We start from the raw sequence: 13,890 nt of genomic DNA on the forward strand, positions 1-13,890 counted from the left end.
TTTTACAAAACATAATGCTAGCAGAGTTATTACAGCAAAGCCTGATGCTGCCCATGATAATAATGTGACAATTCAGCCTCTCTGTTCTTTTCCTCACCAGCACCAGGAGGCACAATAATGCATCAGGGTTTATATCCATGAAAAACATTTGGATAATTGTGTCCACAGGGAAAGCAGAAATGAGCCTCATTCCTAATTCAATGATGAAGCCATACACAAATATTTCTTACAAGCGTCACACTTGCAGCTGGAAAAAAACGGCAGGGCCTTTATTCTGATGTATCTTTTGTGAGCTTTTTTTTGTTTGGTTCGGTGCAGATCATTCAAACTCTGTGTGTATTTGAGAGACCTCACTGAGAAGATTATGCTCTCTCCAACCCAGAAGACCCACACACCAAATGGAAACTGGGACACCAAATTAGACCTTTTGTGTGTGTGTGTGGTCCAGGGATAACTCATGCTGTGGGCACCTAACTCTGTTTATCCAGTCACATTATGGGGGCTCCTCTTCCTCAATGGATTCAATTTCTTCATTCATAAAAGGTAAAAGCGTATTTTAAAGTTCGGTTTAGGAAAAGGTTTACGTAAGGTTAGGATAAGGGAAGAAATAGCTCTGGGGAAAGGTAAGGTTAAGTTTAGTTTTAGGTTTAGTTTTAGGTTAAGAGTCAGGGTTATGGAAGTGATAACTATGGTTCAGGTTAATAAGTCTCCAGGAAATCTGTGTGTGTGTGTGTTTGTGTTTGTGTGTGCGTGTGCGAGTGCGTGTGTATCAAATAACTTTATTTGGTTTGTTAGAAACCTGTGACTCAATTCAGTTAAGTTCCATCCAATGTTAATTGTACTTTGTGGACAATTGCTCGCAGTATATATTTAAATATATAGTAATTATCCAAATTTTTAAAGCTGCAGTCCCCCAATATTTTTTTTTTTTGGACATGGAATAAATTTACTTTCATGCAAATGTGACGCAAATGGCTGAGATGAATTTCCCTTCGATAATGTTGGGTTGTTGGAGAGGGTCAAACTAGCTAATGTCCAGATAAATTAATAGTCATGTCAAAACCAATACACAGGAATACAAATTAATAGAAGAAGAGGAAATACACCCACTGAACTTAAAAGTGAAATTTGTGGATTAAAAGTACACAAACAATTATCAGACTGAAAAGAACTTTCTTCTTAGGATGAAGTCAGAAACCGTTTAGCCCTGAGTGGTTGTTACCACGGTAACAGCTAATACAGAGTGAAATAAACAATAAACAACTACACGTCTAACCCAGATTTTAACTCTTTACTTGAGGACATTGCCTTCAAGTCATTGAAGGCAATGTCCTCATTTTCCTAAAAGGTTCTCATTCTCAAGGTCCGAAGCTCAATTTGGTCCTTCCAAAGATGGAACCCACACACACACACACACACGCACACGCACACAAACACACACACGCGCACACACACACACACACACACACACACCGAGTACTACTCTGTCTATCAGACTCTTAAAGCAATTCTAATCATAATTGCCTGTGCTCTCTTAAAAATGAAGTTTTTATCAAAGATTTCACAGGTCGAAAGTGCATTTCAGTGCCTCTTCCTTCAATAGGGCGAGACACCTGCCTGAGTTCTGTCTCCCATTTCTCATCCTGCCTGTTGGTTGTTTTTCAACAGCAAAATTACAGAGGGAAGACATCTATCTGGCGTCATAACGTGGAGAAGATTGGAAATGGAAACGCTCAGAGCTGGAACGACCCCACCCCCTCCATCCCCCTTCCCCGAACAAACAAATACAGCATTCAAAATGGAGAATTCTTTTTCCATCATAAATTCAAAAATGATGGTATCTGTTGTGTTTGCACATATCCGTGTATATGTGTTGCATATCTTATCTTATTATTTTTTAATACGTTCGATGGGCACTATCTTGTGTGAATAACAATTTAATGAGTGTGTTGTGTGTCATGTTAGCTGGACTCTTTCTCTCCGGAGAATCCACTGCCACCATCAGGCCTGCTTGATATTCCAGCTGAGGACGGAGAATAAGGAGCTTAGGGACACTGTAAACACACACCTCACGGATCCCTGTGCTTGGCTGAGATGTGTTATCTGTTCACCTCCTATGGCACAGCCATGAATATGGAAATGAAACCATGAGGATGTAAAGGCGGGGCTCCACTTTACTGGCGTGCCTTCTTTGTGTTTATGTGTGTGTGTGTGTGTGTGAGTGTGTGTGTGCGGAGGGAAAGTGGAGAAAGAGTCTTTGCTTAGAAATCCACAAACTGCCCATCAGCATAAATCAATTACAATTCACCGTAGGCTTGCTGACCTCAAATATAACAAGCTGTCATCATAAGTATGTGTGTGTGCCTGGTTGCATCTGTGTGCGCACTGAGCAGGTTTCATGACTTGAATACAGTATGTGACACTTGGTGCAGGATGAGGCATTTAGTATTTGTGTGAGTGCATGTGATATTTGGCAACATGCTCTAACCCCTCATGCACTTCCCTGTGTTTGCCGGCATTAGGAAACATTATGCTGCATCTGTTGCTGCCTGCTCCTCCTGTCTCATCAAGTTTTTACAACGACATCTTCAACTACCATCAGCCCTGACTGTTTCTTGAAGTTGTGCTGCTATTCAGGGCTATTTCATGATGGCTGGAAATTGCTTTAGAATCACTAAAGGCTCAACACACATGCGAGACAAACATCATTCTATCAAAACGCACATGGTTGTGGAACAACTTATGGGTAATTGTCTTCCCTGAAATACCTTTTTTCCCCTTTTCCCCCCGATGTTGCATTGTGAAAACATATAAAATAAACGAACCAGGGAATTGTTCAGGCTTTTTCAAGTAGCTTTATTTCCAAACTGGAGAGGGATGATGACAGATGGGGAATAAAAGATTGTGAATCTCACACCATGCACTTGGTCCAAACACAGTTGGGGAAGAGACAACACAGGCGGTTCCAGAGAAAAGGATGGTGATCAAGAGGCGGATTACGGCATCTGTCCCCCTTAAGTCATAATACATACGTTTCAAAATAAGCAAAGCTGCAGTCTCACCACATTAAGCCATGGTTCTGAGCAGGGTTTGAGCAGAATTACTTCCCATTTATTGGAAGCAGCCATCAATACATGACCTCCCTGTATATTTTTTGATATAATTGTGTAGCTGTTGGTGTTTTCGGAGAGATAATAATGGTTTCAGATGAGGACAGGCAGCAGTTGTACGAGTGCACAGAGTTCTTACTCCCAAATATTCTGTTAAATCACTTATTGAATCTCAGAGCAGCTCTGTGGCTCTTATGGATTGAAGCCCTAATGTCCTTCAAATCATCCGCCTGAAACTGACTGCGGGTGCTATTGACATGTTCATGGTCAATTACTTCTTCAGGAGAAGTTTGACAACAGAAGCACTGGAGGTGAGAGGTTTTCCTGCTGCAGATCGCTTTATACATTTTTCATCCATGAATGTGCTTGTATCTCTGATTGAACATTTTAGTGACTTCACGAAACAATGGGGACAAATGTTGCTGTGTTCGATTCTGCACTTTTTGCACATAACTCAAAGTTCCTGTTCCTTCATGTTCGACACAAACGCATCCCCCGAAGCTGAAATAAAGCTCAGTCTCACGAAGCGCGAGCTCCACGGCATAAATCAATTTTGCTCTTATTCAACATATTAAGAAACCTGTACAGTGCCCTTGCTCTTTTGAACAGCTCCGCTTCGCTTGACTTGTAGAGTAAAAAGCACAGTAACTGAACAATAAATAGGTAACAGACAGAAAACACCAAAATAGTTTGAAATAAATAATACAGTGTTTTCAATCCTCGCCCTCCCATACACCAAATATATTAGAGCAACACAGAGCCGGAGTCAGGCTGGTGTCCTGTGAGGCCCTTTGGTCCCTTGAGGGTGATCACTTGAAAGCCATATTCTTCACGTCACTGATAAACACGGACTCTCAGCTCGGTAAGGCTTGCTCGCTCACCGATCTCTCTATCAAGTGAAACATTTGCGTGTCAGACAGCGAGGTGATGCCTGCACCAGGATTTCTGGGCTCTGTTCTTATCAATATTACAGTAGATCTGTGGTCCATAGCAGCCGGAGGAGGCACTGACATTTTCGACAGGAAAACACCGAAGTCAACACGCACAGCTCACACTCACACAGATCAGCAGAATTTCAGACAATTAGTAAAATTGAAGTGTTGCTGCTGACAGCCCCTTGTCCCATTGAGTCAATACGCCCGTGTGCCGTTCACAGTTGCAAATACATTTTCTTTTTCTCGCACTTTTTTCCATTTTCTTTTTCTGTTATGTTGTTGAGAAAAAACTGACAGAGCCTCAGTCTGTTGTTGAGGAAAATGAATGCAGCATTCATCCCCTCGCCTCTCAGCAGCCAACCAAATGTGCGATGTTGAGGTCCACTGCAGGCGATGATGTGACAGAGGCGTTGGCAAAGAATGACTCAGCCAAATGGTTTGTCAGAAAAAAAGGACAACCCATGTTGGAATAAACAGCAGTAAGATAACACAACCATAAATGCATTGTCTGTCTGCCCTTTATAATCAGTGTAAATATCTACCTGGCAAATACTGCTGGAAAATAATGTTCACATGTTAAATGATAAGAATCTTTTTTTTTTCTTTTTTTTTTCTCAGTCTTCAGCAGATGCAGCTCACATAAGAAACTGTGGGGCATTATCAAGAGGACTTAAATGTCCAGATACTGAGGCAGCTCCTTACAAGGGACGTTCAGGCCGATGGGATTGACGGGGTTGAGTCAAAACGCAGGAAAACAGCAAGCCAAGAGGATCGGAGGAGGGATGGGTCACACTGTCCTATGCTCCCACATCTCGATGTGTCCAAAATCCCCCTCGCACTTCAGCCCACTGCGCATTCCGTGATAAGCGAAAGCCAAGAGTGTTAATACAAACAACCTGAGTGTCTTCTACGACCCCAGCTGAGCCGAGAGCAAGGTGTCTGACAAAAAGGCTTTTCTTCAGGGAGAAAGGCTGCCCTTGTCTGTGCTATTACCTTTGAGATCACCAGAAAACCTTTTGCTTGTTGTTCCGCTTGTAGATAAAATCAAGAAACACATGTTTGCCCCGCAGCCGGGCAAATTAAGACTGCAGATGTAAGAAATCGTCACTAACCGTGTGTGATCCTTGTGCTCTGTATTGATAGAGAAAGGGCCCTAGGCTCCTTGGAATCTAAGGTCACCTCTCCTTCTTTTCACCAGTTTTCTTTCACCCAGAAGTTCGACAGTCCTTAATAACTACAAAAAAAACTATATATATATAATACATTAAACATCCTTTATCCTTATTCTGGAGTTAATTGTCAGGAGTTGTCCTTCTTTCTCCAGGATATCAAGTCTGTTTTCTTTCATATGGGTATTTCGTCCTCTAATATTTATTCTGCTTTCTCTCCTGGTGCTATGCGTTATTCAGTGAGATAATAGAGATAAAGCTTTGCATTTAAAATCTTATCAGCTTCACTGAAGCACGAAGCAGTTTATCATTGTCCACCTCTATCCCACATCTAATTGTTCAGCCACACCCTATAAAAAAGATGTGCGTATCAGAGTCGGGATTTCACTGTCCACGTTGCCTGCTTGCGCACACTGCGTAAAAGAGTGTGACTCTGTTCTGAATTTTATGCTAGAATTTCCATAGTTCAACATATTTTTGAAACAGCCCTTTCAGTGTTCCTAGAGATGGAAATTATTGTTTTTTTTTTTCTGTGCCTCAGATTTATAATTACATTTATGTCCCAGTCCAATACAGTGGATTTCTATGCTAAAAGAAAGTACCCTTGGTGCCACTGCACAATATCTTTTTGAAGGCCTGTCTGAACTCTTTGTTGAAGATGGTGTAGATGACGGGGTTGAGGCACGAGTTGCAGTAACCAATCCAGAAGAAAAACGTAAAGAGAGGATCAGGGATGGTACAGGTGTCCGGGCACACAGCCTGTAGAGAGTAGGAGAAGAAGAATGGGAACCAGCACACCACGAAGACACCGATGACCACCGCCAGGACAAATGTGAAACGTTTCTCTCTGTTCACCATCGCTTTACGCCTCGCTGCCCCGGGGTTGTTGTCTGTTTTTGACTTCCTCCCTGGCACCAGCCGAGCCCCCTTCGAAGTGGCAATCATGTCCCGGTACCGCTTGACTGAGGCCGGGGAGTGGATGCCCCCTCCAGCGGGGGATCCTGGCATGCTGGGGCTGCCTCGACCTCCTCCGTGGCTGTGCTCCATATCACTATCTGTGCTTGAGCTGTCGCCATTGTTATTGTCAGCTTTTTTCCCTCCCCACAGCTTGCCTTTCTTCTTCTTCTCTTTAGTCTTGGCAGGGGCAGACTGAGGCACAGGGGATGGGGGTGAGGGGCCATGGGGAGAGGTATCAAGGGAGGATGTGACAGGGGTCATGGCTGTAGAAGGGGGCGGAGGTTGCAGGAGATTATTGGGTGTTGGATTCTGGGCAGTTGGAGACTCTCCTTGGGTTGAGGAAGGGGTAATGGCAAGGGTGGGGGGTCTGGCATTGGAGGCTTTGTTGGATGAAGGGGGGGTGCTTTCTTCATCATTTTTCCCATTGGCCTGTGCATGTCGTTGAGGATGACTTGGCGTGGCACTGCCAGCGCCATCCTTCCTGGGCTCTCCTGGTGGGCATCGGGTTCTCTGCTTGGCTATTTGGTAGATTCTTACGTAGACCAGGATCATGATGACGCATGGTGCAAAGAAGGAGCCAATGGTGGAGTAAAGGATGTACCAGCGTTCATCATTCAGCTGGCACTGGGGGCCTCTGTCGGCCTCCCCCTCCCCTGGCTCGCTCTTGTTCAGTGAGAGCAGGGGAGGGAAGGAGATGATGGCGGAGATGAGCCAAACCACCACAATAGCGGCTTTGATGCGTCTGGGAGTCCGCTGACGCCCATACGTGACCCTGGAAATGGATAGGTAGCGGTCCAAGGAGATGGCGCACAGGTGCACAATGGAGGAGGTGCAGAAGAGCACATCCAGCGCCAAGTAGATCTCACACCACAGAGACTTAAAGTACCAGTAGCCGAGAAGTTCATTAGCCAGGGAGAAGGGGATGATGAGCGTGGCCACTAAAATGTCCGCAGCAGCCAGTGACACTAAGAACAGATTCTGCGGACCCCGGAGCGCCCGGCTGGTCAGGACAGCGATGATGACCATGATGTTGCCCACGATGGTGAAGAGTACCATACAGGTGATGGCGGTGGCAAAGACCGCCGTGGCTTCGGGGGAGTACGGGGCGCCCCTCAGGACGCTCTGGTTGCAGGGCACGGAGGCTCCGGAGCTGCTCACACTGCTGTTCCAGCCGCTTAGCTCCATGGAGCAGCTGCTGTCCAGAACCGAGGCCATGCTGGGTGTAGTTCTGCAGGAGTCTTCACAGATACTAAATAAATACATAATAATAATATATGTGTATTAAAGTTTGGACATTGGAATTGTTTGTAAACTGGTTTTCTTTTTTTAAATAACTCGTCCTAACATAATTGTATGTTTGTGCAGATTTAAATGTTCCATCAGGTTTTGGACAATACAGATAATGTGATAATATTTATATTTACCTCGGTTGCTGTTGTTTCGTCTCTTTGTTGTGTCCAAATGTTAGCTCCCTCGCATCCGCCACTGCAGGTCTTCCAAGTCCATTTTAAGCGCACAAACAGTTCCGGGCGGTGTGCGTCGAAACACGGATCGGTGCCTTTCAATTAAAAACGACGCTCTGCCTCTTTGTAGAACAGATTTCCCCACAGAAATACAGAATTAATATTGTGACTCTGCCTTCTGCGCATCAACCCCTGCAGAGTTACAATTCAGCCAGAAGCGCAAAAAAAAAAAAAAAAAAAACTTCCTTGCGCGCAAAGCTTGATCTGTTTGTCTCGGTTGATTAATCGTTGTCTTGAAGGGGAGAGATTCAATTTGCAATTATCAAATTTCCGGTCGTGAACAGCGAGGCGACAATCAACACACGACTGAGCGGTTTAGAGTGAGCGAGCTCTGCACTTCTCCACACACCTCCGTGCGCCCTCGTTTGGAGACGCGCGCCTTGCCGAGCGTCTCATGTGAGGAGCGGTCAGAGAAAGGCTCACGTAAAGTGAAATAAAGTTTATATAATGAGATATTTACGTTGAGTCTCTAAAACAACATGATGCCCGCGTTTCCAGCCACTCGGGAAGGAGACAGCTCAAAGTTAACCTCAAGCTCTCCGGCCCTGCGTGCGCATGGAGTCACACAAACGAAGCCAAAACGCAGTGTCTTCCGTGGCGAAACGATCCCTGCAGAGCTGCGTCCGTCTGGAGTTGTTTCTGTCTCCCCGCAGTTTTCACCAGGATGTCAAGATTCAGTCGCTCCGCCAGCGCTCATCACCCGCGTCCTCACAGAGGCGCAGCAGCATCTTTCTCTTGTGACCAGAACCTTATGAAATCTAATAAGTGGGGGTGCCTCCCATCTCCCTCTTGCGCGTCTTTTTCAGAGCCGGTGATGTCACTGTGGAGCTGGGGGCGTCATGGGATCTTTCTCTCTATCCCTCCAGCTCTTCTCCCTCTTCCCCCCCACCCCCTCACCCACGTTAAAACGCTGCAGTTGTGTTAGGACTGGCTTGTTGGGTGGCACCGCTGAACGCTGGGGGTGTCCGGGTGAACATTTCAGACATTCATTTTCATGCATTCACTGAGGTGATGTAGGAGTGTTTTATCTTGGTCATTCACAAAAAGATCAAAAATGAGGTTCTCATTCTCAACTGTGACAAAGTGGACACATGTTTTTGATGTAATAAAAGCATATTAAGTCCACACGTTATTCCCCAAACCCTTTAACTTTAAGTATCTGAGAACAGTGATCCAAGTCATGGTATCTTCAGTTGTTAAGATGTTTCACTTCAGTTGTTTATTTTGAGGAATGCTGCCCTTCAAAGTGCCAAATGATTGAAGCATTAAAATGCTGTTAAAAAAACATAAAATTTCAAATTATGGCAGACTTGTATTTTTAATATTATAACCTTCTTCTGCCCAAAGCTGGACAGGCTAATATACGTCAAAGTAATGGTGATTGTTTTTCCTTATACAATCCGCAGTCTCCTCTTGCTCGGCGGACTCACACAACTTAAATGCACTGTGTTATCTTCCACTCCGGCTCACAGGGCAGCCTCTGCACTGCATTTACATCACCACTTGATTTCCATTTAAATCCCTCTGCCCCTATATGTGTCCTGCAACTTCCTGCCTCGTGAAACATGGACACCCACGACATCCCCTCATCGAGTTTGTTGCCTACCTGAGATCAAGTGTTCAGTTATGGGGTGAAACATAGGTCATTCTGCTCGGTTTTACAGAGACATAGATTAAACAGGAAAGTGGGTGGGTGGTCCCTGTGTTAAAAACTCAATCACTGACAAATAACACAAATAAACACACACACCACACTCTTCAGCCCACACATGTGCACGCACATACAATCTTATGAATGGTATGTGGGAAGGAGGTCCTGCTCACTTTGTTTTTGTAGAGCATCCCCCCCCACACAGTGTTGCATTAATGAGAGAGACACCCAGAGAGGCGCCCATGGAATTACAGTCGGGAGCCCTAAATGTGTGACCCGAAGCTGCAGCCGATAATGTTTGCAGCATTTTTCTCTCCACACCACACATTCTAAATATAAAGGGAAAGAGAACAAAGCTTTTAGCGGGAGAGTGCACTCCAATCAAGAGCCTCTGTTTCCGTGGGTGAACTGTGCTTCGTAACGCGCTGGAAATGCATTCTGGGGGAGAGGGGTGTGCCATTGATGCCAAGGTTATGGAGGCCGAGCCGCACACAGCGTTCAATACACCACTTTTGAAGTGCTTGTTGTATAAGAGCATGTGATATGGAAACGCGTACACGCTCACGCAAAACAGCACAAAACACGACCCTGGAGGAGCTTCTGTTGTCACGTATCACACGCAGGGGATGGAGTTTGCACCTGGTCTTGGAGAGGACACTCACTCTTTGAGAAAGCTTTAATTTGCTTCAAAATCCCTGAAGTCTCTCTGTAAAGATTTAACACTGCTAAGAAGAAGTCTTCTCCAAATGCGTTCCAGCCTGACTGCAGCCAGGTCGGCATAATGCTGCAAGGTTTCTGAGGAAGGCTGCGCAAGTCGCGGTTCAAGTGCAAATCACTTACCACACAGTCCCTGCCCTTTGTACGATTTCATTATAGGCCCACCCATCCATTCGGAAAAGTTATTGGTTTGATCCTGCCCCCTGTTTTGTGTGCGCTCATAAGTTTTGTGTGCAGTGGAGCTGTTTTATTTCAGACCATGATAGTGAGGACAGTCTGGGAATGCGAGGTAGTTCATTGATCTCTTCTGAGGGCCAAGATTTGGGTTTATGGTTCAGTGGGTTCAGTGAAGTCCTGGTTAGGGTTAGGCCTGTATCTGTAGAGTGAATGTTAGGGAGTAGAACAACGCCCCTTTTTGGCTTGTCAATCATAAATCAATCAACATTTTATTTGAAGAGCCCATGTTCACAAATCACAATTTGTCTCATAGGGCCTAACATGGTGCGACATCCTCTGTTCTTAAGCCTCAACAAGAGAAGCGAAAAGGTATCAAAAAAACTATTAACTGATCAGTGATCAGCTGCCACCACGCTCAACTGCTACCACAGTCAGGTGTGACCACGATCAACAATCCATCACCGCAATCAGTGATCATCTACCAACACGACCAGGAGCCATGATCCACCATCACCATCATGATATGATCCATGATCACTGTCTACGATCCAGCATCATGATCCACGATGTGGCTGCAGCAGCGATCCTGGATCTGCCAGCGATAAAACACAAGGGCTGCCGGGAAGAAGTCAAGTCAGTAAAATGTATCGATGAGACATTAATGTGATAATGAGGGAGGAGAGGAGAGAGAAGATCTGTTTTTCATGTGTCCCCTGACATTCCAGACCTGTAGCAACATAACTAAGACAAACCCGAACCAACTCTGACTAAGCTTTATCAAAAAGGTTTTATAAGCCTGCTCTTAAATATAAAGCGGGGCCTGCCACCTTTTTTCTCAAATTGGATTATACTATAAGTTGCGAGCAGGCCAACCAGATGGTGTTTTTTTTCTTCTCAGACTGATCGTGTTGAAGGTTTTTCGAGGCCCAGAGAAACAAAAGTACTATTTAAACACAAAGATTGGAATAAAAGGAAGAAAAAAAAGAATTCATATTCCTGCTAACCTGTCTAATGGGATGGATTTTGTGTGGCGCTTTGGTAACTCACCAGGTCGAGCACACATGATTAGGTCCTCACTGAAGTGTCCCAGGTTTGAATCCACTTTTTGCCATTTGCTGCATGTTGTCCCCCATCTATTTCTCTAACTCTCTTCAATGTGTGTCTCTCAGTCGACTTTCCAATCACAAAAAAGGGAAAGTAAACCTGATAAAGAACAAAGAAAACAATTATACCAATTGTTTGGCATTAAAAAGGTTTGTGTATGTGTGTGCAACCTGCAAACAATTACAGAGAGCGCTCCCATATGGTCAAACAGTAATTTACCCAACTGCTTTTGTAATGATGACAACTTCTGTTTGTGTGTGTGCCTGCAGGCCACAGCGACTGTGTGTTGTTCCCCCACACTGTTATTCTCAAGCTAATAATATCACACATATTGCATTCATGTTATCTGTGAGAGGTGTTTTCCAAACCGAGTTTCTTGTGTGAGTGACGTGGTCTTCAGCTTTGAACTGCAAATAGTTTAAATCCTCAGAACTATCAAAAGTGTGATCCCTGTGCAAATCCCTGATCTCCCATCCTCCTCTTTTTGTGCATACAGAACGAGAGCACACACACACAAGCAGATGCACCATTGGTAGGTGTTGGCACAGCCTAATGTGATATGACAGAGCCTGACAGTGGTTTAATGTGGACACTGACTGTGAATAACAGTTTCATTAAGGGGCCTGACTGAGTGAGGAGGCACAATATGAGAAGGAGATGAGAGTCAAGAGACTGAGAGGTGTACAAGTCTGCCTCCAGAGATCAGTGATCGAGTGAAGGGACAGGCACAGGGTTTCGGTGTGTTGATGGACAATCACGTGTTCGGAAACAGAACAGACAGAAGTGTGTTTGTGTGTGTGTGTGTTTCACTTCCCCTGTGTTAGCTTGATAAGAAGAGAGCTTCATCAGGTAATAAACGGTCTGCTGGTGTCATCTGCTGGACGATTCTGAATCCTCCTGTTTTCTAGTAATTTCAAAAGTTGTCAGCAGAGGGCCACAGTGTTTGGTGATAACTACCATGATGACAATAGTCGTCCAGTGTTTTCTTCTTAACCTAAGTGAACATTCTTGTACAACAATAATGAAAGACAACATAAAAAGTGAATCTCTTGTATTCACAATACTCCTTAATGTAAAAGTCAAGTATTAAAAGTCACTTCAGAAATATTGCTTGTGACTAAAGTGTGACTATATATATATATACATAAGATTGTTAGGGCTGATGCATTTAAGCTTAAGCAGGAGGTTATTCTAGTAGCAAATGGAAGTTGAGCTAAATATAAGTTATTCAGTTGACTAATTAAGTCCAATGGGGCCCATCCTAAGGTAAGAGCTGCCTCCAGGGGGCGATATATAAAGTCTGGCTTCACAAATAGGTGTGTCAGTGTTACAGACACTTTTTTAACCTTTGCCCTTTTGTAATATGCTGGATAACGGTGAAACCATCAGGGAAATGTATGAGAGAAATTTGCTTTCCATCAAAACACATCGGACATGCAACAAATAGAAGAAAGCTTTTTATAAAGAGGTCAAGTGCCAATCACTTGTTTAATAATTAACAATGCAATGTGTTTTATAGGTTTGTGTCTTTAGTGTAACATCGTAATCTGAAAAGTAAAAGGTTAATCAAGTGCAGATAGATCAAAACAGAGTAAAATGTACTTCTTTGCAGTTATTTTCCATCAACTTTTCCAAATCTGTAAAAGTTTGACTGTTCACAAACAGGAACAAACACACAAATCGAAACATCGAAAAATATGCTGGGCAATAGATATTTCGAAGAGGAAGTGGATTATTTCAGTGTCAGTGACATCAGGGGATAAAGTGATGGTGACATTTGACCTTTAATTCACTGGTGCTGGTTCTCTGTCATTTTAGATGGTTGAGTTTGGAGTCAACTACCTTTAGTTCACTATAAAAACTACTGATCATGATGGTTCAGCTGTGTATTGTGGTGAATTTGGTTTCTGGAAAGGTGACCGTTACCCACAATAGCATGAGGCTGTGTGTGTAATTTTGTAAAATATTCAAGCCTGTGGGATTGAAATGTTCAAATGTAGCTGTGTCGATGTCAAACCGGTAAATCAATCTAACAAAATGAGGAATCAAGAATTTTATCACCTTGAGAAACCAAAGCTACACAATGACATTTTAATAGATGATCACGATACTGAGTCATGACCACAAATCAATTCGTGATAAGGAACGGACTTTCCAAACTTCCTGATCAAACATAGCCTCTGTGACCTTTCTGTCTGTCGAATTCTCTCTTTCAAATGTGGAAAGTTGTTCTCTCCACTTGAGCAACAGGAAGTGAAAAGTGTGTGAGATGTTGTTCAGGTCAAAAGGCCATCAGACTGTAAAACCCATTCTCTGCAGATAATTCTGTGAAAATAGCAATGCACCGGTTCACTTCCCCCTGATTCAGCAAGAGTGAATTGAGTGCAGCGAGGTCAGTGTTTAATGTTCACCCACGAAAAGACAGCACAGGAATGACTGGTCTGAGATCACTTTGACTTTCTCGAGTCAATTGTCACAGACCATGAGCTGGCTGCAACTGTAGAGAAAAAATTCAATAGTATTAAACAGAAAGAAACTGATTCAATA

General features: G+C 43.9%; 1 protein-coding gene across 1 annotated transcript; it reads right to left on the reverse strand.

Moving 5' to 3' along the window:
- Positions 1-2,843: 2,843 nt before the first annotated feature.
- adra2b (adrenoceptor alpha 2B) lies at positions 2,844-7,416 on the reverse strand. Its single transcript, XM_062381623.1, has one exon. The coding sequence runs from the start codon at positions 7,384-7,386 to the stop codon at positions 5,803-5,805; it is 1,584 nt and encodes a 527-aa protein (XP_062237607.1). The 5' UTR covers positions 7,387-7,416; the 3' UTR covers positions 2,844-5,802.
- Between the last annotated feature and the right edge of the window lie 6,474 nt (positions 7,417-13,890).

This window comes from Platichthys flesus, chromosome 3 (genome assembly GCF_949316205.1).
Source record: "Platichthys flesus chromosome 3, fPlaFle2.1, whole genome shotgun sequence".
NCBI lineage: Eukaryota > Metazoa > Chordata > Actinopteri > Pleuronectiformes > Pleuronectidae > Platichthys > Platichthys flesus.

What these genes read in the sequence shown, in the direction of transcription:
- adra2b (XM_062381623.1), bottom strand. Translation starts at nt 7,386, where the DNA reads ATGGCCTCGGTTCTGGACAGCAGCTGCTCCATGGAGCTAAGCGGCTGG.